General features: G+C 42.8%; 1 protein-coding gene across 2 annotated transcripts in view; it reads left to right on the forward strand.

The window, feature by feature from the left end:
- The window catches only part of CABLES1 (Cdk5 and Abl enzyme substrate 1), a 70,817-nt gene that overhangs the window by 15,062 nt on the left and 28,774 nt on the right, over window positions 1-26,981 (forward strand). For both annotated transcript variants that reach the window (XM_032123492.1, XM_032123502.1), the window contains exons 2-3: window positions 18,991-19,062; window positions 21,296-21,388. In XM_032123492.1, coding sequence (XP_031979383.1) covers window positions 18,991-19,062; window positions 21,296-21,388 — 165 coding nt within the window. The remainder of the gene's footprint in view (window positions 1-18,990; window positions 19,063-21,295; window positions 21,389-26,981) is intronic.

The following is a 26,981-nucleotide window of genomic DNA, read 5'->3' on the forward strand; positions in this document are numbered from 1 at the left end:
TGAAGCAAGTATGTTCACAATTCCAAGATTTTATTTCACAACCCAAAGTATCACCTTACTCAAGTAGCTGCTGGTTTAAGCCAGGGAAGAAGGCTGCCTCTGCTCTTGTATTACCCCACATTTAGGGTTTTCAGCTGTCAGAAGTACACAGCTTTATTGATTGAATGGAGTAGGAGAGCCAGATCGATTTTATGCATTTTCAGGGACTCAAACTTACTTTTCTTTCTGCATATGCCCGTGACTTCAACAGAAGTCAGCAATCATGTTTGGAAGGTAGCATATGCAAGCATATCACACTCCTGGCTTGGGGAAATGGAAGAGCAAATGACAAATACTGTGAGCCATGACTTAGCAGTTTTTGAGATTCTTAGTAGCTGTTTTTAAGATTTTAATGTTTTTTTCATTACAACTGGAAGCATTAGCAACATTTGAGTCACATGACCTGATAAAGGGTTCCATGTCTCCTCTCCATCTTTTCGGCAGAGGAAGTTATTCCAGTATTTCCAGCTCTAAAGTCTTGCAATCTATGGTAGAGGCTTTTAAAGTTCATGGGCTGTTGGGAAGAGGTGGAGATGCTCAGTCTAATCCCCTTGCATCCTGCCTTTTTGACAAAGTTTCTGACTTTCAAGATCCAAAAAAAACCAGATTTAAAAAGCTAAAGCCCTAAAGAGCTACATAACAGAAGGCAGAAAATAAGATTCATTATGGATTCATAGAAATTCATGAATGTTTAATATGTTTTAGCTTTGTTTTTGTTGTTCAAACAGTCACCGGTCTCTCATGCCTTCCACTTTCAGAGAATCTGCAATGAATACTGAATGAAGCATACGAACACGCAAACGCAGAGTTCTTCTCCATACCTTTCCATGGAGATCAGGCTCTCTGGAAGATGCTGGATATCACCATGGAGGTGGTAACCACTGTGGCCATCAAAGTGTTGCTTTTAGTGTCTGCCTTGGTCCTGCTGTCACGGGAAGATGCAGCTGCTGGGACAGCTCAGGTACCAAAGTGTGCCCCAGGAGTAGGGAAGGCTGTCTGGGAGTTGCCTCTGCACTGGCATCTCCCATAGCAGGAGCCAGGGTAATGTAGATGTGAAACTGGAAAACAAGCCAACAGACCCAGATGATCAGCAGTGTAGTTCCTGAGTTTATAGGAGGAAGTGTAGAGAAATGCAAGGGGAACAGTGCATCCTTCTGGCTGCTCGACTTTGTTCTCGCATCCTCCACCCATCCGTTGGTATTTGAGGTTAGGGTCTGAGTGTGTGGACACCTTTTGTTCTCTTCTCCCAGAAACTTGTGACACTGAAGTCAGTCAGGAGGGGCTTCTGATTTTATTTCTTTTTGTTACTACTTTTCCTTTTCAGCAAGGCAATTGCCTTCTGTTTCAGTAAGTCTTTATTCTGTGGATGTAACCTGGGGGCACCATTGCCTGTCTCAACGAAACCAGCCAGCTGCTCTGGGGCATGCTAAATCCCCAACCGGTTGTTAACCTGTCATGAGATGGGGTCTCATCTCCTTCTGGATTAAGATGTTCAAATAGAGTTTGGAGCTTTTTCAGAATTACCTGTTTCGTGGTCATACTGGCAGCGGTGCCTGTGAGTAGCTCACTGCAGCTGCTCGCTTGGGTTGTGGTTACCTAACAGTCTTTGAAATAGCACATTTACTGACAATGGTAAAAGCACCTTGAAAACTGAGCAGTGGCACTGCAGAACTGTCCCAGTGTGTCATGTTGGGATGGGACACACAGCTGTCCCTTGTACTTAAGAGCCTTTTTTTAAAGAATTTCTCTCCAGTTGTTGCTGTGGTCTGTGAATTGAAATAAAAGTCGTACCTCCTCCCAAATATTCATGAAATTAGGCAATTCCATGGCCAGCTTCCCAGTCTGTAGCTTGGGAGGTTGGTATTACTGAATTTCCTTTCAGTTTCTGATTTTTTTTAATGTGTGTATGGTCTGTTAAATCATTTGCCCATGGAGTCAGAAGTTAGAGTGTGCATCTTTGAGATCAAGATAAATATTTCTGAAATTTAAGTCTTGTTTCTGTGAAAAGCTTATTGGACATTTTGTTGTGCTCTGGAGTAGTTCACTGGGCTTCAAATGAGAATTAAAAAAAAATGCTGGGAGTGACAGTTGTCTTTGCACAGGATTCTGCAGCCCAGCAAAAGATGCTGCTTCAGCTCCCCAGCAAAACTGGCAGGGACAGGGTAGAAGATTTGCAGGAGTAAAGGAGGGTAAGGCTTTTTTGTCTATCTTTTTCCAGGACAAAGGGAAAGAAAGTAGCTCCTGTTATACTCTATGTATAAAGGGGAGATCAAAGCTTTCAGAAGAAATACCAGATGGGGAAGGGGAAGCAGCTGTTTCCTTCTTCCTCCTACTTTCCTCTTCACTTCCCTGTCCTCCCCCATTGCTGGGAGGATCTCAAAATCCTGCAGAGATTTGGGCTCAAGACTTGTTTGTGGTGAGATGTGGATTGTGAGAGTGGTTGGGGAATATGGCTTCATGTGATTTTTCCTACATTTGCATTAAGTGCAGAGCTGGGGGCAACGTTCCTGAAACCTGCCCTAGAGAGGCAGGCTGTTGTGATGTGATCCTTGTGTTGCCCTCAGAAACTGCAATTTCATTGACATAAAAAAGTGTCTCTTGACTATTCTTGTTTAAGAATGGGATAGATGATTTGGTGTTCAGAGAGTGTGTGCCTCCTTTGGCATGCAGATCTGTGGAAAACCAAGGGTGTGCACACTTGTTTGGATGCATATGAAACTAGGCAGATTGTTCAAATGACCATTAGTTTCCATTAGCCATTGGTTTCATCACTCTCTTGTTCCAAATGCTTATGGCAAATAACTGGGAGAACTAAATTCAGAGCGACTCCTTGTGGAGAGGTAGGACAGTTCAGGAGATAGACAGTAGTATGGGATCCTAGAATCACAGAATGGCTTGGGTTGGAAGGGACCTTCAAGATTATCCAGTTTCAACTCCCCTTCCATGGTCAGGGACACCTTCCACTAGCCCAGGTTGCTTAAAGTCCCATTCAACCTGGCCTTGAGCACTCCCAGATATGGGGCATCCACAACTTCTCTGGTCAACCTGTTCCAGTGCCTCACCACCCTCAGAGGGAAGAATGTCTTCATAGTATCTAACCTAAACCTGCAGTCTTTCCGTTCAAATATCATTTTGTTTATCTTTCTGGATAAATATGTGTGTTTAGTGATGCTTTGTTATGGCATCACACTGTGACCAGACAGGCAAGAGGAGAGAAACCTTGCCACCTCCAACCGTTTGGACTACTTTGCAAAATACTTTGAGTTTTTCCTTTTTTTTCCCCTTTTCTGTCCTCCACTGGCTTGCCTGATAGCAGTGGCAGAATACCTCCTGCTCCTCCTCTGCTTACAGCCTGGAATCAACTGCTGAAACAATTTCTAGAGAATAAAATTGAAAGGTAATAGAGGATAGAGAACAGCATGGCCACGCTTCATATGTTATCTATGATGCCTAACAGAGCTTCTTTAATAGAAGACAACTCTTCTCTGCTGTCCTTGTGTGAGTGGGGCACAATGCTACAAGAAAAAAGATGAGATAAGTGAATATTAATGAAATCTGTCATTAATTATCACCAGAGCAGACTGTGGAGAATTGGGTTGCATTTTCAGTGGTTTTAAATATAACTTTGCTTATGCAATCCTGTTAAACATTGTTGAAGTATGTCACTGAGAAAGCTCATTATATTTGCTATATAAAGATTACGACTTTTGGGGGAGATTAAAGTTTTAGCAGTGGTTGCCGTCTTTCTTGTGGCCACAACAGTGACCTGTTATATGTGGAACAGAGGGGGGAAGCTGTGGGTAAGCCAGATTTTCTGTCTGTCTGGAAGCACAACATTTAAAGCTGTTAAGCCAAACCACAGAAAACTCTGTGAACTTTTCTTCAGGAAGCAAAATTCTTCAGAAAGGGGGCATGTTCAAACAGTGGGAAACATTCCTTTGTTTTCCTGAGTATGTATCTTTTACATCATGTATACAGATGAGTATGTGTGCTTGTGTGTATATAAGAAGAAAAAAGAAAATTCAAAGAGAAATACTGGCTTCGGACAAATCAAAATGCTCTGTCCCCCATGAAATAGGAGATTTTAAAATTTTTCTGAGAATAGTGTCAAAAATAAAAGCAGAGAGTCTGAGCCTGGGTGTACAGGGAGGCAGGGCTGCCTTGGCTCACAGTTTTGGTGTGCTGGGCTGTGTCTGAGGGGGCTGATGTGCAGACACTGTCCTGCAGTGTATTTTATTCACACCAGCCAGCGCTTGCTCCAACAAGTCATCTGCTGGTCTGAGTTAAAGCAATGTCTGCAGATGGATAGCTCTAATTAGACACAAGGCACCTGCTGTATCAGTGATTAAAAATAAGAAACATTATGGCTAGTTATTGTACAACTTGCGAGAAACCTCTGTATAATGATGGTACATTTGCCATCAGATTAGGTCATGAAGCAGCTTTACTGCAGCTTGGAAAATTAGGATCAAAAATAGTCCTCTGATTAAAACTTGAGCTTTTGAAAGCTCTTCAGAGAAGAAAGATATGCAAATGCAGATGTATGGGAGAAATTAAGCAATCTGCATATGCACGATTCTTGAATTTAAAGAGAGCAATTGATGTAACCACTGTGCTACTCATTTCTCACAGTCACCCTGTCTTAATACAATTAAATGAAACATCAGAATCATCTGGGAATTAGTTGCTTAAAATACAATCCATAATGGCTCAATGTATTAACATAGTGAACTTAGGAGTTTCTGTGGTCATGCAGCTGTTCTGCATGTACCAATATCAGCCTGCAACAGCAGTTTTCTTGAGTTAGATTTATTAATTTCTCCCACACTTAAAAAAAAAACCCCATAACTTTATCACATATTTATCAGCAGTCAAATACTTTCTCTTTGAAACAGCATTTGCTTTCTGATATCATCAGGAGTTGGTCTCCTCCTCCTTTGCACTTTGCTGCAGCAGCATGATTCCATCAACCTCAGGGCATCTGCAGGTCCCCTACGTCCTGTCAGGCGATTTTTAAATGCTGGGGAAAAAAAGAATGTTCCTATCAGTAGAGAAAAATTGTTAAGTTCCAAAGACTGGATGTGATCCATATTAGTCACAGGCCTGTTTGGCATCTGTCTGTTGAGCTTGAAGGAGTCCAGCCTATTCCCTGTAACTGTTTTAGATGCTGCTCACTGGCTGAGTTGAAGGAGGTGCCCGTAGCTGCAGTGGAGGAAGGCTTGGGGACAGCCAGCAGCTATGGGAGCAGCTTCCTGGTATGCAGGAACAGTTAATCACTTCTTGTGATTTGAAGATTGTTTTGGGCTGATCCCATTGAGGACAGCAGATCTTTTCCTGCCTCACAAAACCCAGTAGAAGCTGATCACTAATCACTTGTGTGCTTCCCTTACCTGGCTGGCTGCAGGAGACTTTCTGCTGATGTGATGCAGGGGGTGGTAGATGGCTGAAGCAGCATGGTGCCTTTTGGTCACAGCATCAGCTTATTGGTATGAATGAGGCTGTTTTAAACAATTTGAAGCTGTAGTTCACAGGAGGTCTGTGCAGGGGCTGACCTTTACTTCATTTAATCTTACTTTGATGTCAGTAGATCTCCAAGGGTTAAGTTGTCCATGAAGAGTTTCTCTGCACATCAAGCCTGCAGTTGCAGGCTGTTCCGCATGTAAGGTGTCAGAGTTTGGTAAGACTTGATGATACTCCCTTTTTAAAACCTCGTACCCATTTTAGACAAAGTTCAGCACAGTGTTTCTTGACATCTGTTTGACTGATGTCTGTTTGCACCTGATCCCAGCCCAGTTTGTATATTAAAAGTGATGCTCTGTTGAAGTAGATGTTGCCTGTTGTCTGTGAAACGGACTTGGTTTATGCTACTGGTTAAGGCTCATGATCATGGTGAATACAGTTGCTTCCCGCTCCCTCTGCAGCAGCCCCATAAGCCTGAACCACCTACAAGTGTGGTCTTGGGGATGAGCAAGGAGCATGGAATAGAGCATTACAACTAATGATACAAACAAGCAGTATCCAGTAGGATGTACCCCAAGTTCAAACACGATGTACCCTAAAGTCAGAGGTCAGCACAAATCTCGTGCTTATTCAGAAAATTGCCACAGGTTCCGCTGGAAAGGGCAACAGTCCTGGCAGTGAGCATGCTCCCAGTTAGCTGGGGCAGTCAAATTCCCTTGCTTGTTTATCAGTGTTCCCAGGCTGAAAGGCTGATAGAAAGTGCTTCCTGATCAGCATGATAAATGGAATTTTGCATGATAATTATGTTTACAGCAGGACAGATGTACTAATAACACGTTCCCTAAAGACTTCAAATGAGCTATAAAAGAATCAAATCTCTGCTGAAAATGCTGGCAGCAGTATTATTAATTGTGTAAGTTACAGCTGATAATTGTCTTGTTTCATTTGAATGAGGCAGTCAGCTATTAATGGCTTGTGCTCTCTAGTACCAAAACAGCAGACTGCGCAAAATTTGTCAGTCTGGATAATATAGTTGTATATTAGCAACGAGTCCTAATGGACATACTCTAGTGGCTAGGGAAGGGAAGAAGTGTTAGAGTTAATTTCTAATGCTGTTTCATCTTTTCTATCAAAATTCTTGCTTATGTGCCTTCAGGAAGAGAACTGGTTTTTCTTATCTACAAATTGTTTGATGTAAGACAATGCCTGCAGTAAAAAAACAAGCTCTCTTTGTGGTTGTCGAGGATTGAAATGGAGAATGACTAATTAGCTGTCTTGTTCCACTTACCTCTTCCACAGTGGTGAAATGAACAAAAGTCTTACCCTTGTTTTTATGTTTGTGAGAGATGCCACTGTTGTGCAGATCTGTTACAGAGCATCCCTAAGTGTGCAATTGCATAGAGATAAATATACATATAATAGAGACATGACCTGAAAATCTGTTAGAAGTTATCAGGCCTGATTTTTAAAATAGTAGTAAAATGAATTTCAAATGGGAAATCATGGTAAGTATTGTACCAGGTTTACAGTTAAATAAAGATCTTGTAGGTAACTAACCAAATTCAAAACCCCACTGCTGCAAATTGAATTACTTTTTGTGACATCCTAATTCATTTGCATTCCCAAAGCACGTTTGATTTCATCTGCGGTAAGTTGAGCTGCAGATAATATCCCAGAGGAGCACGGTTCTCGTAGTCCTAACCTACATCCATGCTCTGGCTGATTAATCTGAAAATCCTTCAAAATTTCTCTCCCCTGCTATTACATCAAAGCATGCCCGAGTGAAAAACATGTGAGTAGAATCCTGAATTGTGTTCCCATAGCATGAGAAGGACTCTTTGTGTGTTTCATCAGGCAATACTTTGGGATTTTTTTATGGGGAAACAGACGGTTGACTCTGTAAAGAGTGTGAGATGTGTTCCTGGGTTAGGAAAAGAGAGCTGATGGTCTGGAAAAACTGCCCGGAGATGCTTTGTAAAAATTGTCCTTGGTTCCCTGTGACCTTTCATCAACTTAATTCATTGCTAATGAGCTGCAAATTCATTGCAATTCATTGCAGAGGTTTAAAATTGCCACTGAGTCAGATGACAGAGTGCCTTGTTTTATGTTATCAAGAAAAGTCCTCCGACTGAGGGAGGACTAGGCAGCAACGCAACTCTGAAAAAGAAGTCACAGACCCTTTGTCTCTAAAGGCTGCTGGTGGAAGTGCAGAGATTTTGAGAAGAGAAAGGAAGGGGGAGACCAGAAAAACTACAAGTCTTACATCCGCATAGGTTCTATCCCTATGCCTGCTCACCCTAGGGAAATGGTAATGTGATTGATTTGTTCCACACAGATGGGCAGAGCCTTTAATATCAAATATATACATTTCTGCATTGGCTTAGTGGGTTTTTTCTCCCTAAAGCCGTTTAAAAAGTGCATGTATATAAAGAAATTAAACACCCAAAAGAAAAAACCCACACAAAAGAAGGGTTTCCGCTAAAGAAGAATTAAATGTGTTCTTGCATCTCCGGTCATGGCGTTTGCCATCCAGAGGTCTGACTGAGCTTGTGCATAGCATGGCTGCAGTTACAGCCACAACACTACTCCTTCCAGACCTGGAAATCATTCTGAGTAAGTCATTTCAGACTAAGTCAGCTTACCACACCTTAGCTTTGAAAGAACCAGCCACCGCATCAGCTCAGGTTCCCATGCCAGGTGCTTTTCAGGCCTGGTGCTGCGATTTGCTCCTGTGCTTCCCAGACGCTTGGAGACAGAGACCTTGGGCAGCCAGCTTTGAATGCTGGGAAGATTCGGTAATGTTGAGTGGTGCTTTATGCCCTTCTAAATGCTTTTTTAGTAAAGCTGTTAACAAGGGGAGGTTCTTCATCATAATCATGGGATTATGGAAGCCATCCCTGCCTCTCCTGAGCCTCGTAAGAGGAGGAGGGAGATGCACTATCAAGCTGCCTGTCCTGAGACTTTACTGTCATTTTGAGACTTTTTGCCCCCACCTCCTGTGTGTATAGATGTCTGAAGTAATGTACAGGTTATATAAACTCACCAAAGCTTAATGCTGTGTTGTTTGTTTGTGGTGGGGAGAGCTGGGTAACTCAGATCCTTCAGACTTCCTGTAAAGTCAGGGTGTGACCCATTGTCAATTAATCATCTCTGCCAGGAGATGGGTTTGCAACTACAGTTAATTGTTGATTATTTTCCTTTAATGATTGCTTTATCTACTTGTTTGCTTATATGCACTATAGACTAGATCAAGTTGAGGGCTCAATACACATTTGAAGTGGATCACTGCAAATGTTGGGGTTGATCAGCCAACCTCTACTCTTCCTTATTGCATTATATGGATGCAGTGTATCTTTTGGGTGTGCTAGGGAGAAACGGAACAAGTCAGGAATCATCACTGAGGTTATTTAGTGCTGCAGTCAGTGCAATTTGGTGCTTTGAAGAGGCTGCCTGCTCTTGCATCTGCCAGAGCTGCTGCATCTGATCCTTCTGGCACAGCATGAGGGAACCAAGACAGGGGAGTATGGAAAATGAGATATTTGGGTCTCGTGCTGCACCCTAATAGCAGTCTTTGTTGGCCAGATTGGTCACTGAGATGCTATTTTATTGCTCTGATAATGTAAAGTATCAGTAGACTCAGTCTAACAGAGTGCTCTGGCAGTTTTCCTTACTTTTGGTGTGTTAATGAATCTGCTTTTAGAATAAAATAAAATATTGCAGTTGGAAGGGACCTGCAAGGATCATCTAATCCAACAGCCTGACCACTTCAGAGCTGACCAAAAGTTACAGTGTATTGTTAAGGGCATTGTCCAAATTTCTTGAAGTTTTTTTGGGTTTTCTCCCCTCAAAAACTGATTGAAAACTTATATATCATTGCTGAGTATTTGCTAGCCAGCCAACTTGTTGGCACCCAGAAAAACTCAGTTCTCCAATAATTACATAAGCAGGAGATTGCTCCGGTTACATTTCATAACCCAGCACTGGGACAGTATGTGGGGAATGTAAGAAAATAAAAGGCCATAAATTTGGGAACCTTTTGAGTCTGCATATCCAGCTGTTGGTGGGGTGGCAGAGCAGCACGTGTTCCCTGAGAGAGTGGGGATGGTGCCTTGGGAAGAGGCTGTTTTCAGCAGAGAGTTGGGAGGTGCCTTTGGCCTCTGCTAATTGCTATGTATGCTCTTGGGGGCATATTGATCCCAGGAAAGGCAGTTCTCCAGCCTGCAGATGTAGGCTGCATTTGTCAAGTCAATTAAATGTTCATTAGGGTGACTGCTGGGTACTCTGTTGTGAAAACAGGTGGGCAGGCTTCTTCTCAGCTTCTCTCAATATTGGACCCTACTGTACCCACCATGCCTTAAAACAGAGCAACGATACAGCTACACAACCAAATGTTACCAGTGTTATGAGAGCAATTCTTCCTTACTGGAAGTAGGGGAGGCGAGGATTCCTCATGGAGATCCAGTCTCTTAAATGTCACCTTTTAAACCATGATTAGACTTTGTTTGTGTACCTGTGATAGGCTGAACCATGATGTTTGGTCTGTAGCTGGTCTTCTACCATGCAGACCTAAATGTTCACAATGCAGTAAACTGGGTTTTGAAAACATTTAAATTGAGAGTAACCTCAAACTGGGAATGAGCCAATTGCTGTAAGCTATGCTGAGCAAGGGACCTCAACAGAGAGAGAAGAAAATGATCTAACCCTCTGCTACCAGCAGAAACCCAGTGTCCAGTAACAGGGAGGTGCCATGCCCAGTCATGGTGGCAGGGATGGGGGAAAGAGGACTATGTTTGCTTTTCCCAGAGTGAAAAGTGCTGAGTGGCTCCAGGATCTGTCCCTAGTGAGACAAGCAGGGAAGAACCAAGCTCTCCCCCTGCAAGACTCAGCTCCACAAACTCACTGGTACATTGAAGCAGTTCTGCTGGAGAGTAAGGATCTACCTTTACCCTAATAAAGGATCTTGTGGTACTGTTTTTGGAACATGTCTCCTGTATTGCAAATGTGTTTCTTAGTAGAGCATAAGCAAATGCAATATTTTAAGTAAATATGTATTTTTGTACTCAAAGGCCTTTGACATTGAATCTGACTGTGCATGAACTAACAAGCAACAAGGCATTAATTCCTATGGATGTAATAATGTTTCGAATTATGGCACTGGACTGTCTCACCTTATCACAGATTTCAAAAAGTTTAGAGGTCTAAGCTGTCCAATATGATAGCTGATCTCTGAACAATATGCATAGGCTTGGTCTTCAGCAATGAATGGCCAGGGAAAGCAGGGCATTGACTCTTGGGTATGTAATGGGATGCTGGGAAAAGTGCCTGATCCCAAGGGTATGTGTAGCAAGTGTAGCCAGAACTAAATGCACAGTATGCACCAGTAAACACTCAGATTGCCACCACCTGTGCCAGCCTTCATATCTCATGCCCGAAATGCCTCATGCTAAGCTTTCTCCTGTTAGTTTGTTCTTTGAGCCCTGCTCACACAGGGGGCTTTTCTTTCTCTGTCAAGAACTCTATCGAGACCATTCACAGTGTCTAGGATGTATATTTTTAGCAGTGCAATTAATTGTATGTTCAGCTCTCTTCCAAGTCTAAGAATGTTAAGATGTGGGATTGTGAAATATGTTCTCCCAGACAGCACATGTGCATCTGGAAGTGAGACAGGGATATGAGGCTGGGCTGTAGGTAACCTAAAAAACATTTTAAATGGAAGAGGAAAGGGCTGGGGTCTTAATTGCATGGTTATGTGTGCAGGCTAGAATTAAAGTCTTTTTTTCAGGTGACTTAGTAGTGCATGTCTGTGTTTCCATGTGTTATGGTATCTACTGCATCAAGCCTTGATGTGCAGGCGAGTTTCTTAGTTAATTACAGGGCTTTGGGTGTTGTGGAATACAACATTTCGTGATTTGATACTTTAAAGACTTGCACTCTGGCAGTGTGTGGTTTCCTCAGATACTTGGTTTAAATGTTTCTTCATTTCCCTGGGATGTGATGTTTAAGGGGAAACACTGCTTTTGAAAAGAGCTAAATATTCATTGTTTTGCAATGCACAAAGTTTTGTCAGATGAAGTATCTGTTAGATTCATGTTAATCCAATGAAGGCTGTTAGGGTGTAGGTTTTACTGCAGAAAAAAGGAGATAAAGATGGACAGTTTGTATGTTCTTTACAGTGCTATTGTATCTGCTTTGGCAGGCATCCTTGTTTTCATAAGGTCAGATGATTAATCTTGTTATTTACTTCTTTCCTAGTTTTGAGTGTCTCTAATTAAGCTGATGCCCATTGATGTCTTACCATGATAATATGTGTTAGGTTATAAGGTAATGGTAGTTCTGAAAAATATAGCTGTGGCAGTGTTTGGGCATACTCAAAACAAATCACTGCACAGAAGCCTTCTGAAAGCTATCACACTGCTGCAGAGTCAGTAAAGTGAAGACAGTGAATCTGTAAATCATTGGTTAAAGATAATAGAGGATTTAGACTTTTGGCACTTCGGCATCTCGGAGAGCTCTGCTGTGTTTAAATTAATCTTACTGAATCGTGGCTGTAGCTCCTCCTGTTATGGCTTGGGCGAGCCAACAGAATGAGGACTGGGTGCAGAGGCAGCTGCCTGCAGTGGGAAGATAGCATCGTTAAATCATGGAATCCTTTAGATTGACCTTTAAGTTCATTGTGTCCAACCATTAACAAGCACTGCCAAATCCACCACTAAACCATGATGTTAGGTTTCCAACAAGATACATATTTGGCGAATTGGGAATCCTACTGGGGAAGATGAAAATGAAATGTCCCCCGGAGTCAACAACGTGGTGATTGCTCTTCTGTTCTCCCTAGACTAAACCCTGGGAGTTTTTTGCCTTCACTGGAGATTTCTAGAAATCGTGTCTTCTAGAAAGACTCATAGTGTGTCAAGTTGAATTGTGCAAGATGCTAAAAAAGCCCAGAAGTCCAAAATTCCTCTTCTACCATACCTTCTGTTTTTCTGCACAATTGCATATACACATTCACACTAGACAAGTACTTCGACAGTGAACAGCTTACTACTCAGAACTTCTAGTGAAAGCTCCTTGTCTCTTTGCAGTGCTAGTACTCTTGATTTTATATTTGATGTAACCAGACCGAGATGATCTCTCTGGGACATTGGGACAGGGCTGTGCTAGAATTTTGTATGCTATTTGAAGGATCACCTGTGTAAAGCTACATAATTTGTGAACAGAGTGTTGTGTTGCATTGTGAAAGGTCACTGGGATACTTCAGTATTGTCATGTTTCCTTTCTTCAATGTTTCTTAACTTCTTTCCTCATTCTTACTTAATTCTTGCTTACATCTTATCTTTGGGATGGCAGTGTAGGTATTTTTCATGTTGAGGTGTTAGGTGTAGACAGGTTAGGAGGCAGCAGTTGAAGTACTGTGTATTTCAAAGCTTCTGCCTTGGATAATGTGGGAGGATGAGGCTTGCAGGAGGAGTTGGATGACAATACAGGTGGAATATTGAGTGCAGGAGGTACCCTGGTTTAGGAGGAGTGTGTAACATGGAGCCGTGTTCATGCCATTGCTCTTCCATCATCTCTTTGTTTCTGTCCATCTTCCTGCTTATGCCCAAAAGGTTGATGGAGACTGAGGAGACATTTGGCATGGCATTATTCTCCTAGTTATCACTAGATTTGAAGGTCTGTCTCCTTGCAGTGCATATCCCAAGAAAGCAGGCTGTTAAGGGTCCTGCTAGCTCAGGATCTCTGCTTCAAAGACTTTCCTTCACAGCCCACTGCAGCAGGCTGTGGTCTTAGACTATATTGGCATCCTGCCTGCACATAGGTGACAGCTAAATGGAGGGCTCTTGGTGTGTTCTCTGTGTGTTTGGGTTGGGCTGCTGAATTAACAAAATAACCCATTTTCAGCGTGTGCCAGATGCTTTTAACTCCCATTGTGGGCAATAAGCTGCTCAGCTTGGAAGTCTTAAATGGAGTTTGATGTTCTTTGCAGATAATGGCTCTGCTGCATAATTATGATAGCACACAATTAAAAATGGCTCTATATCACTTTGGGTAGCTCCTGGAAATTCTATTTCCCTTAATAATTTTCAATAGTCTCAGGGTTTGTTTTTCCTGTGTTTGTCTTCCTGTAATATTGGCAAAAGATAGGAAGAAAATGAGCTGGGACATAAGAATCCCAGCAAAAACTTCAGAGGGAGGGTGAGAGGTGACTCATTAGCGGGTCTTTCATCTGGGTTCATGCTGGGGCATGAAGTCAGGGGTCAGGAAGTGAATGGGGATTCGTTCACAGCTGATGTCTTGTATAATATTTCAGAAGAATGCATTAATTGTCACAGCTTAGCCTGGGAGTTTGGGCAGAGGTGTGCAGCGGGCAGGCTGAGGAGGGGTTGGAGAGAAGTGGCATTTAAGTTTCCCTGGAGTGAGAAAGGGGCCAGAGCTGCTGGGGACAGGGCATGGCCTGCATCTGGCAACTCTGCTCATAGCTATTCCCCTGGGCCTGGGGGCGGAGAGACAGCCAGCATCTGCACTTCTGTTCATACCCAAATCCAACTCCAAAGGGGTTAGGGAAAAGAATGGCAAATGATAACTTACTCAAAACACAGAGTAGCCTGCAAGATATGTTTGTAGCCGTATTATTGTAATATATGAAATACATATATATGTATATATTTATTTATTTACTTTTAGTATTTTTTTCATTCTACTACATAGAAGCCTAATCTTAGATCTCATTGAATATTCTCCTTATTTGCCTTCTACTGTTCAAGCCATTTTGGTGCTGGAAGGAGCAATATGAAGCCCAAATGAAAAAAACAGCCCTAGTGTCGCTGTTCCGATAGAGGATCACAGTGATGCTCTGCCTGGTTTGACCCATGGGAGCCACAAGTCCAGTGTATGTCTTGGTAGCTCCTCAGGGAATGCTTGCAAAGGACAGGTTGGCTTTTGAGCAAGACCTCCTCTTTGAGTCTGGAGCTGGCACTTTTCCGAGGGTGGATGGATGGCAGAGGGAAAGCCTTCACTTACACCTCTAGGCAGGCCCTGAGGTATCCTTACAGGTATCCTGATCTCATTCCCAATCACTGCAGGTTTCATGATTACTTTCTTTCCACTCCCCTTCTGCACCTGTCTAGGGTAGTGTTCCTATGTGCAGGATACATCTTTTGTGATGAAGGCACAGTGGAAATAAAGAATCCAACATTTTTAAAGTGTCAAGCAGTCCTGTGCTTTTCTGATGCTTCCAAGCCACATTATTATAAACACTGCTGTGATCAGAAGGTAATGGCACAGACATTTCTGCCCTGTGGTTCTTGCCCATTTTGCCTGCCCACCTGAAGGGAGGAGGTGGCCCAGTGGACGTGGGAGCTGCCAACAGTCTTCAGCTCTTGAAATGTCTATGTCATCCCAAGTTCTCCCATGAGTGTTAATGCAGCCAGCAGGTGTTCAGATGATTGGCAATCGTGTGTCCCAGGTCACTGCGTCTGAGGGGATGCAGTTGTTTCAGACAAAGTGAAGAAGCTTGTCCTGAAGGCATGTTTTGTGTTCTGGGAGCCAGCAGCACTCTAGATGCTGGCTTCAGCTGTTACAGGTTTGTGGTCTTAACAGAAGCAGGGGGAAAATTACACCCCCAACATTCACAGAAAGTAGTGGTATTTAAAATGCATCTTTTTCTTCCTGATTTTGTAGCTGTGCTAGAAAGTCATTACACGTGGGTTTATTTTTCCTTATCTCTTGGATTATCATTGGCTTCTTTCCTGCCTTCCTTCCTTCCTGGATGAATTTATCCAATGTTCTGATTGCAGCTCCTTTTTTTTTTTTTTTATCACCTCCTGTCTATGTGGCTTAAGATTCTGTATGTTTAACATAACTGAGCTGAGTATTTTGCAGCAACTGAGAGCAAAGATAATTTCCCCCTGATTGATGGGGTGGTTATGGTCAATATATTTGTAGTCTACTAGCTTTGGCTATGTGCTGTTTTGGTTACAGACCTGCCTTATTTTATTTTTCCTTGTATTTAGTTTCTTTTTTTTCCCTTGTATTTTGTTTTATTTTTGCAACTGAGCCATGTATTAATCTGACTTTGGAGAGGGGAAACGAAGAGAACATTTCAGCTTTTAAGAAACTTCCACAGAGATACAGGCAGCATTTTAAAATACAAAATAGGTATCAACACAGCTTTACATCAGAATGATGGTGATGTGTGATATAAAACAGTTTGGGTTATTTCAGTGCAAGTGTCTACATATACCAGCTGCTATAGCATGCTAATCAATTGTTGAAAAAAAAACCCTTTTAGGAGTTGTATGGACCTGGCTGCTTGCCTGAAGAGAGAAAGATGATTAATTTAAATACTAAGCACCAGTTGAGGTGATTAATTCGTAATGAAGTCAATGAAAAACTGATTTTGCTTGTATTCCCTGGAAGATCCTTTCAAAAGCTTTGCTTTTCCAAAATTGTTTTTTGTCCCGTGTGTGTGGTACAGGATGTGACTTCGTTCACAGCAGGTAGGCTCATTAGTTGGCATTTCTAGTATAATATCCAGCTGTGGAAAGCTTATAAAATACTGGTATTTAGGTCATCTTAATTAGGCCTTGAAATAAAGATTTAAGATCAAGTGGAATAATTGCACATCCTTCATTGCGTCTGAGCTTCCTCAGTGAGAAGAGGGTGCGATTCCTGGGCAGTATGAACTGATATCAACAGAGTTGATCCAAATCTGCCTCCCCAGTGCTCCTTTGACAGTGCTGGGAGTTGAAGTGATTAAAACTAATGATTCTGGGGAGAGGTGAAAGATGTGGCAGTTTTCAGCTGGGTTGGGGGGTGGGCTGGATATCCTTGCTCTCACTGCTGCTTGTGCCAGAACCTTTTATGCGTGCTTTCTTCCTTCCTAGATGGATGGGTTTATCCAGAGTCACGCTTGTATTATGCCCTAGTTGAGAAGGGAGCTCAGGGATCAGTGTTCCTCTCCCAAGTTTGGGTGAACAAAGAGCTTCCCCCACTCCTTTGTGCTGGCTCACTTGCCATGTAAGGTACCCAAAATGCTGCAAAATCAGTACTGGTGAAAATCAAGTGTGAGGTCTTTCATGCCAAGAGGAGGTGGCAGCAATTCCCATCCAGCCTATGTTGCATTTGAGGTTAGCAAGCAAAAATCAGGAGGCGGCATCCCCAGTGCCGGGTTTAAAAAGTTGAGACCAGCGAGGGAAGCCAGAGGACTCCAGCAGGCAACAACTGGATGAGCAGCTGGTGAAATGCAGTTGGGTGTGTTCCTGCCACCGCATGCCTCTGCCTTCATGACAGATACACATGTAGGATCTTCAAACCCTGTCTGACAAACTGTCAGCAATGAGGCTGAGGATGGTGCATAACTTTGGGCAAGGAGACTCTTGGAAAAAGGTTTCAGTGGCAACTGGAATATGCGCCTGGTGCTGTACAAGCACCTGGCATCTACAGGAAATACAGTGTGACTAATTTGATAAATTTAGTATGAAGAAGGTGGCAAGGTTGTACCGCTGTTTATCTCTCTTTGACTAACAACATGCCAAGTATGCTTTTGGTGTTGTAACACTACAAGATGGGAGCATGCCCTTATTTGTGTTATTAAGCTAATGATGTATGAAGAGGTATTAAAAAGCCAGCAGCTGTTGTCTGCCACGTCATCTGCCAGTGGTGCTGGTAGTTGGAACCTACAGCTTTTGCTTATGGGTCAGTGAAACTGCAAGTGGAGGAGGAGCTCCTCCTGATCTGGATTTCTCCCAGTAAGAGCATTCCTGTGTCCTTTCTGACTGTGGATGGAGCTGAGGGAGCACCCATGGGTGCAGGAGACAGATATTTGGTCTCTTCTTCTTTGTCTATGCCAGCACATCCTGAAATGCAGACTTTTTTTTCATAGCATTTTGAAGGTGTATCCTATCTTGCACCAGATCTTCTAAAAATCCTAGTTTAGACAAAGCCTGAGGGGATTTAGGTTTGCATATTTTATCTAAGAGGATTATGCTTCACACTTAGTTGATCTATAAATTGTTTGAGGGGTTTTCTGTGATTTTCTAAGTGAGAAAAAGCTGCATGCACATTCAAATTGTCCTGAAATATATTGTCTATGGGTCAGTGATAGAAATCTGATGTTTGAATTAATGGCAAATGGAATCAATGAACCTCAGGGTTATTTTGAACTGAAAAACATTTCAGTAATCAGATTTGCAGCATGGCTGCCGGAACAGTTGTAGCAGCACAACTGGAGGGGCAAGGGAATTGCAGGAAGGATTAGAAACTGCTAACACTGGCATCAGAGTAGACAATTTACTGTGAAAATACAGCCCAGGAATAAATTAATGAGCACCTTTCCAAGCATATAGGAGTGCTCATAACATTCTGGAAATTCTGCTTGAAGATCAAGGGAGTAAGGCAGCTCAGTGGGAATTGGGCAAGAAATAGTGATAGTCTTTGAAGACTTTTATCACTGAAGTTCATACTCCGAAGTCACTGGTGAGGTGCTCCGTGCCTCAGCCATGGCCCCTGGGATTGATGGGTGCTGGCATTGCTCCTGCCAGCTGGGTGCTGGGGCACAGTGCCACGGCTCTGCTGGCTGTTGCAGCTGTTTTGATACCCATCGATGACGGAGTAGTTTCAATGATTGGCAGCTTGATTCTTCTTTATGTCCCTGCGGGTGGGCTGTATCTTACACATTCATTTATGGTATTTGTGGTGCTTTTTGGAGGGCTGGGTGCAGTCCTTGTTTTGTGTTGCTGTCAGGGTGTTTGGAAGTTGTGCAGCTGCAGTGGCTGCTAAAACAAAGCCTGTATGGGGGCTTCTTCCCTGCCTGCTGCAACAGCCAATGTAATGCTAAGACTTCCATAATTATTTCTCTGAAGGTGGAGGAAGGATGTGACTCAGACATAGGAAAATGGCTTAAAACAGAGCCTAGCTCACCTGTGCTGCTCACAGGGATGGTCAGAGCTTCTGTTTAAACTGCTATTTTATTACCAGTGTTGCTGGCACCATCATCTTTCATCTCACTTCAGACACTCCGCACAGGAGCGATGAGATGGACATCATGGAGAAACAATTGGCACTTACTTGGTAGGAAGTGCGAGGGGCAAAGAGAAGTGTCCCCTGTGGCAGTGTGAAGGACAGGCAGTCTCTGTGGATCTATGTCTGCATTATTTTGTCAAAGCACTGTACTTGTAGCATTGCCAGCTGTACTGCAGCACGCGTGGGACTGTGTTAGATGGGTGTTAAACCCTTGAAGGAAGGGAAACATGAACTGAGGAGGAGCTGTTGCGAAGCTGCAACTTCTGCTTTACTGTAGCAGCCTGCATGGAGTAAGTTTGCTTCTGGGTGGAATCAAATACACTAAGATAAGCAGAATGGAACAAAATTTATTAATATCCAAAGGTATGGCTTGGCTAGTGAAGGACAGTGTGTGATCTTTACTGAATAACAGCTCTGAGGACTTTCTCGTGCCCTCCAATCAGCAGTGATTGTGTTCTGTTTTCTCTGCAGACGTCGGCTGATCTCCCAGCGATCTTCTCTGGAAACTCTGGAGGACATCGAGGAAAATGCCCCACTGCGGAGGTCATTTTATTTACTGTCTCTCTGGCTTCTTGTCTGTAAAGCACATGCATGGGCAGGCTTGCTCTCCCTCCTCATGTTGAAAAGTAGCTGGGTCTTCACATTGAGATATTCTTCATAGTGAGTAAAAGTGTTGAAACTTCACACGTCCTGCAAGGTGGTGGCTGATGTGAATTGCATGTTCCCTGACTTTAGGTCATTAAACAAAAAGGCCGTATTTAAATGAAATGTCAGGAATTAAAATGTCAAATTTGATTAATAGAAAAGTGTAGTTGTCACCTATATGAATGACGAGCCCCAAGTCAATAGTACCCTAACATCTGTGGTACATTTAAAAAGTATGTACAGATGGTTTAATATAGTAAGTTTTTGAAGGCTAGTATTTTTAATGGATTTTTACTGTTTATTCTCTCAGCACATTCAAACTTATTTTGGTTACCAGCATTACTGTCTGTGTGTTGGCTAGTAGGTTTGTGACTGCTGCCCCACTAATAAATCTGCCCCCATCCTTGTTATATTGCCAGCTTCAGTGAAGTTTGATTTCTGCATCTAAGAGACCACAGCTTCCTTCTCTGGGGACCACAGTAATTAGTCACTAGGCAATCCTCTGGGGTGATGGAAAATGGAGCAACTGCTTAACAGTTCAGAAACTGGCTGGTCAGTAATCTGACCAGTGCATGGAATGCTTCCAGGTCAGCTGTTTGGCAAGACAGCAGTCTAAGTTTGACTGCCTCTTTATCTTGGGACCTGTAATTCAGCTGGTTTATATTGGTGTTTAGCCTATAGCATGCAGATTGGCTGTGTCTCCCTACCTCAAAGCAAAGAACAGCAGAGGCTGTACCAATTGGCTTATTACCAAGTCTTGATTATTTTTACAAAGCTTACCATGCTTTGCTTACCAGCATGTTATGAATTGTTCCCATAAGTGATTCAAACATGTATAATTGGTAAAAGATATAAACAAAGTATGGTTTGCCAGGCAGTATTTTTACTTGCTAATTTGCAGAATTGGTGGTAGAATGTCTCTCTTGGTGGTATTTTCCTGGGAAGAAGCTAACAAGGCTAATTGCAATCAGAGAGTGAGGGAATCTCAAGGTCTTTACCAGCAGGAGGAAGGCAGAAGTGGCAGAGTGATGGGGTGCCCCTCTCGGGGTGTGCCCGTGCAGCCCGATGGTGTTTGGGTACAGCAGTGGGGACTGGCACAGTGGTCTGTGTTTTCAGTCCAACGTAACGATCTCTTGTGCTTGAGAAGCTGTAGAATTCTGCCTGTGCAGGGGAGAGGATGGGAAAATTGGTTAGGGAAGCTTAACACAGAGGGACTGTGCTGGTCCCGTGCACCAGCAGAGGATGCTGGTCCCGGAGGAGCCACAGAGGATGCAGCAGCCGCGGTTGCAGCCCTGGACTCATCTCCAGTGCCTGTGAGCTCTGCCTCGCCTCGCAATGAAGCAGCTCTGGATGAGACAGAGAACGCTTTCACATGCACTGTGGTTTCAGCTGATTAGAAAGAGCAAGGGTGGAAGGGTGGAAGGCGGGGGGAGGGGGGAGGATATTGCTCTCATCTCTCCTCCCTTTGGCAATTTCTTTCTGTAACTGCAATTTATAAAGCCCATTCAGATGTAAAATAGATTTAAGGCTTAATGTTTTGAAGAATTGTATTTTTTTTCCTGGAGTAGTTTATTTTATTTTTAGTTGGTTTGTATACTGTCAGGAATGTGAAAAGCTTTAGAGTTAAAATCAAATAGGAATTATCCTTCCAAATAGGAGATTTTAAATCTTTCTAAAATTAAAACAAGAAAGAACTTCCTTCAATGGCTCCTTTATCAATAGCTGAGGAGCATACAAAAGCGTGGGTGTTGGTGCGAGTGGGAAAAATTGCATACTTACTCGGTTTTGGTTTGGTTTAATTTTTTTTCTTCTGAAAGCTTGGGCTAAACTCTCATGGCAGATTACAGGAAGTTTTACTTCGCTGAGATTTTTTATGATTTTTTTTTTTGCATGAAGGGAGGGGGATGATGCCTTTTCTTATTATTATTTTAATTTTTTTTTTTGTTTGAACTGTCCTGTTTCCAGACTTATTGTCTTTATTGTTCTTGCTGATTCCTAACACAGGGTGACTTGAATCATTTGTCTCGTCTTTCCTTCCTGCTTTTGTGTAGACTTCTTGGCGGTACAGCAGGGAACTGAGAATTTTTTTTTTCTTCTCCCTCCCCTCCCTTGCAACTGATTTATTTTTCAGATGTCGGACACTCTCAGGATCACCCAGACCAAAGAACTTTAAGAAGGTTCATTTTATCAAGAACATGCGGCAACACGATACCAGAAACGGCAGGTACTGTGTGCATGCAAAGGCTGCTTCTGCAGAGGCAGCCCATGGGGTGTGAGGGAAGGGGCAGGATTGGCATCCCCCTGCAAGAGCACAGCCACTGCCACTCACCACATATCTCCTAATGGCCTTTCAAATAATCTTTGAGGGTGCAGGCTGCAGTGCATGCTCCGTCCCCCAGGGAAGTACCGGTCAATGAAAATGCTAGCCCGCACATTTTAAGACCTGTGTCTCCTTAATACAAATAACCTGCATAAAAGAAAAATCTGTAATGCTGTTGGAGTAAACTAGGCATAATCTGGTTGCATTTCTTCAAGGGTGTTGCCAGGTTCTAAGTGTGAGAGGGGCACATAGCTGAACCTGCCTGGACCAAGTTTAGCCATGGTTCAAGGATACTTCCAGCATCTTTTAGTGGATACAGCTTGCTGGTAAATGCACAGCCGAGGATGGTCATGGCAAAATGAGGCATGGGATCCTGGTTTCCGTGGCAGATGTAGGAAGAGAGCCTTCCAGGGGATGTGTGAGGGGTGCACCTGTGGCTGCAGCACACCCTGAACTGGGATGTGGACTACCCAGGTTGCAGCCATAGGCACTGGGGGGACATGTACAGCAGCCATTGGCTGGGGCTTGGCTTACTGCAAAGGCATGGTGTTCCCATGAGCTGAAGGTGTTTCCATCAGCAAAAGGGGTTCTCTCTTGTGGTATCAAGCTCAGAAGTTAAACTAGCTCCTCCCTGTTTATAAAGAAGATACCTATCCTCTCTGATTTTTCCAAAGACAATTTCTCTGTATGCCTCATGATATTTTTTTTATTCTTCTTCCAAACCTGAATAGGTTTGAACTAGGCCACCTGAATAGGTTGCTTGTAGACTAAACTATCTCAGTGAGAGCTGATCCTTGCACGTGCCTGTTCTCATGAAGCTGCCATGGCTGAGAACCATGTATGCTCTGATGGACCAATTTGTGCCCGCAGCCTTTGATTTCCATCAAACATGGAACCACATCAGTAGAAATTCTAACATTGCGTTGAACCACAGGTTTTATGAATTGAGTTCTGGTAGGTGTTACTTGACTCAAGAAAAATTTTCTTCACTGTTATTCTCATACATACAATTAAATGGAGTGAAAGGTAGTAATCAACATAAATGTTGCAGAAGGTGTCCCTGAGAGATTTTAGAAACAGCTTTTAGACCCAGCTTTTGTATCAAACAGACACATACAGAACTATTGACTTGACTGTTGTCTGACTAGCCGCTGGTTATTGTCTTTATCACAAATACATGTGGAATCAAACACTGAAAAGCAGCCCTTTAATTTTAGTCCATTTTGTGCATAAGTAGATCTATTCTCTGGGAATTTCTTTCAGCAAATTATACTTACAAGGTATTACACAAATTGCACAGAGAACAAGTAATTTCTGAGATGTGCATATAAAATAAACTTGACAGAAAGTCAAGTTCTGCAAAAGAATGAATAAATATTTGATTTGTAAACTCTTTTCTCCATGTTTTGCAAAAAAGTATTTGTAGCATATGTGCAACATTTTATCTTAATTCATAGATCAGGCATTAGGCCTGACAATATAACTGAGTATTTTTCTTGCTAAGACAGCAGTGAGAAAGCTTCTGTTATTCAACTGGCTTCTTATCTTTATCAGCAGACAGAGTTTTCCAGAATATTTCCACAATCATAATAAAGATATTTTTATCCAGAATATAAATACAATAAGAGACACAGTTTTGGAAATAGTTTTCATCCTATGGCCATAGAGCCACAATGATACTAGCTAAAAATAAAATGCAGAGTTAACGCTTTGTGTCATCCCTTTGTCTAGCAGTAAGTAATCTGAGTGCAGACTGTTTTTCCCAGGGGTCTGGATGCAGTCACTGAAGTTAATAGGCATTCTGGATGAAAAAGACCTCTAGAAATACGGATGGATCTGCTTTATGTATTCATCCTAGAATCAACAGTGTTTCTGAGTACCTTAAAACCTTTGAAGCTGGTGTTCTCCCCAGTTCCCTGTGACACAGAGGAGCCACAGGTGTTGGATAGAAAACCCTCCTGGGCTCCTTTCCATGCCTGAGACCTTGTCCCAGGTGGCTCATGCATGGTTGTGCAGGATGCAGGCACTGAGCTGGGCTGAAGTCAGACTCTCTGAGCTTCCTCCAAAACCCCTGACCCTTCTGTCACAGGATGTCAGTCTTTTACTTAAGATGAGGAACCCAATTTTGAAAACATCTACATTGAATATATTGTTGGGTGGTGAATTTGATGACTGGACTTTAAAATAGCCAGCACTTTCAGAAGTCGTTTCACTGGCTTGTGACTGTCCCAGAAAAGAAAACTGCAGTGTGAGTGATGGCTCAGGGCTCCTCTCTCAGGTAACTGCCCTTGTTTGCATCTCTCAACCTGTAAAGTGGTGTGTTCCTTGTCCTGTGGCACTGAGAGCTCTTCCCTCTAAGCCTCAGGGATGACATGTGTTGAGCAACAATGCTCTGGGTCCAGCCTTTGGCAGTCCTGCAGCAAGGCAGGACCCGCTGTGGTTAAAGTAAGAGTTCATCTATTTAGCACAGAGAAAAAGCTCCTACAGAAAAATACACAGACTGGAGCTTATCAGCGAGTCCTTGAAAAGCTTCCTGTTGATAGTTCTGTTCACTGGTTAAACCGGTTTCTTTGGATTTGTAGGTCGTGGCTTATTAAAGGAGTTAGAAAATTAGGGTTCCTAGACTGTGTTAGCAAAAGAGTCTTGTAAAACAGCACAAAATAAATTTGAAGACAAAGACGAGTCAACCCTGACATACAAACTAGCACAGGTAGCCACCAGCATGTGGTTTTACCCCTTTACTCAGCAGGTTTATTGGTGATAGCCTCCATAAACACTGAAGCAGAAGATCAGCAAAAATGAGCCACTGAAATGGCAGCCTGAGCCATCTGAACTAACAACTCCTGCTGGGAATGGGACAGGAACAACTAGAGTTATTGTACAGAGCAGGTATAAAAAGCAGTAAAACAACGTTCCTCTCCCACCCCCATGCCACTGCTTTCTCAGTTTTTTGTTAGCAAACACATCTAAGGGAACACCAAACACCGTCATGAAAGGTCTCTTTTGCTGCTCTCTTAAATTGCACACACATGCAGACTAAGAGGCTGATGATTGGCAGCACCCTCACAGTCCATAATTGCTCTCAGCCACCTTCTAACAGCCCTTGAACTTGTGAGACTCCAAAATGAGGGCTGCTACCCCGACAGCATCCATTGTTTGTGTGCAGGGCAGCGGAGCCCTGGCAGTCAAACGTCACCAATCAGGAATGAGGAAAGAGGCTACAGTCTTCCACCTGTGGATGGTGTATATGATGTATATCACACTGCCTGATGGCAGCCTTTTGGTGCAACACAATCCACCCTAGACAGATGCTGAGGAAAGCAGACATTATTCTTCAAGTCTTTACAAATTACTGATTCTGTCGAGAACTTTGTGCTCATTAAGTTTTTTTTGCAGTATACACTTCATAAAGAAATTGGAAGATTAGCTTTTATAGCCTTTGCACATTGTGAAAACTCTCTTGCAAAATAATGGTTGCTCTGAACCATAGTGATTAGTACAACTTTTCGGAGAAATGGGAGAATTAAAGAGTGAAAACCTTTTTATGAGGTGGTTTTAAACATGTCTAGGTGGCACAGTTGGAATCAAGGCATGTAAACACTCTCACACAGCTTCTGAGATAGCTCCTTCAGAGGTGTGCAAGATTCTAGATGCTCTTTGTTGAAGAGTTGAAATCCAGGAAAATACTTTTCTCCCATAAGCAATAATTTGATTTTTTTTGAACAGCAATGGACTTCCACTACAACTTCTTCTCCAAAGCAAGCTTTGTGGCAAGCTTCTGGGTTTTCTGCCCCAGCAAACCATTGTAGGCCTTCAGAAATTTTTTGCTTCCATGCAAGTCATCAGGCCTATACATAAAATGCCATTTTATCCCTCCATGATGAGGATCTGACCACTGATTTCCCTGCTTCCTTTCCAGTCCAGCTCCTAAAGCTGTTTTGCATCACCCTCCCTCAGCAGCTTTGCAGATGAGGTTTATGTGGCATCCTGGCAGTGGAGGCTGTGAGCTCCTCTCATGCTCTGCCTGGGAGATCTTTGTGTAAAGAGGGTCCGCCGGTTTATGGAAAGAGAGGCAATACTTGGGTCCCAAGGGAAAGAAATCTGAAAAAAAATAGAGGCTGGGCTGGTGCTTTTTATTTCCTTTCTTGTCTGATTCCTTCTGATACACACAGTTCTGTGGTAACTTCCTACTGTTGTCTTTGCTTGTGGACATGGAAGCACCAGTTTGTTTTTCTTTTAAGTATTAAGAGTTGAGTGGTATTTTTAGGGAGGTGTAGGGCGTTGGTGGAAGAGCTGTATTTCCAGAAGCAACCAGAGGGAGGGGGATAATATGCTTAGTGGGTACTGTGGTTTTCCGAATTCAAAGATGCTTTCTGATGTCAGCCTCGAAACCTGTGCCAAGTTTCATACATCAGCAAACAAGGCTCCCAGTGAACAAGCAAGCTGTTGTGAGTAGCAACCATTCAGCAGTAAGCAGTAGCAAGCACAAAATTAATCATATGCTGGGGTTTTTTTGCTTGTGGATTGCTGTTCTCAAATGGGAAAAATTATTCCTGCCTGCTCTATATCTTACTGCCACACCATGAGACTATCTTGTAGGATCTGAGACATTTCCCTTGGGTCAAGAGTATTACAGCATTCAGACAACAATGAAATGTACTTCATCTGCTGCAGGAGAACTATCTAAAGCTGTATGCACATTTATTATTAGAAACCCTTCTTCATTAAAGGGTAAATCCCTCTTTGCTTTTAAACGGGCTTTTAAGGAAGAAAATAGGATTGCTGTAGCAGAGTAATCCAGGAGAAGGAAAATCGATCATTCTGCATTTTTCCAAGGATTATGTGCAGCTCTCTTGGGGAGCTAAACCTTTTCCAAGAACGATGACTAAGCTGGTCCCTTAAGGAGACAGTGTTCTAATAGCAGCGTAACTGGTGGGAGATTCATAGGTGCGTGTGATGGTTTTTGGACAGCAAAGAGCAAAAGTGCTTGCTAGGGTTTGTTGTCCAGCTTTGACCAGTGTAGGACAATGGATAAAAAATTCAGGTTAAATCCTCGCATACAGGTCTGTGGGACACAATGTCAGAAAAGTCAACGTTGGAGAGCGGAGCAAGGAAGTGCAATAGCCCTGACAACCAATGTAGCAGTAGGTCCTAGCATTTTCACCACAAGTGGAGATTTTTAGAAAGGTAAGGTATCAGTGAATTCTAACACTAATCAGATCAGGAAACAGCACAAATTGCTGCCACTGTGTCTTAGAGGAATTTGACATGGTGCAGCCTGTTGGCCTTTAAAGGGAAGAAGGGTCAGTTGTACAACTGTACAATTCTTGGTGTCCTGAAGGTAACAAGGAAGAAGGGTATATTTGTAAGCAGTTACTTATTGGCATTTTATATCTTACTGCTTGGTCAAACTTCTCTTGGCTTCTTGCAAGTCTTCATCTCCCAAAACTTTAGTAGTGTAGCTGCTGGCATTCCGCTCTGTTTTATGGAATGTGGG

The sequence above is a fragment of the Corvus moneduloides genome, chromosome 1, assembly GCF_009650955.1.
Source record: "Corvus moneduloides isolate bCorMon1 chromosome 1, bCorMon1.pri, whole genome shotgun sequence".
NCBI classification, from domain to species: Eukaryota; Metazoa; Chordata; class Aves; order Passeriformes; family Corvidae; genus Corvus; species Corvus moneduloides.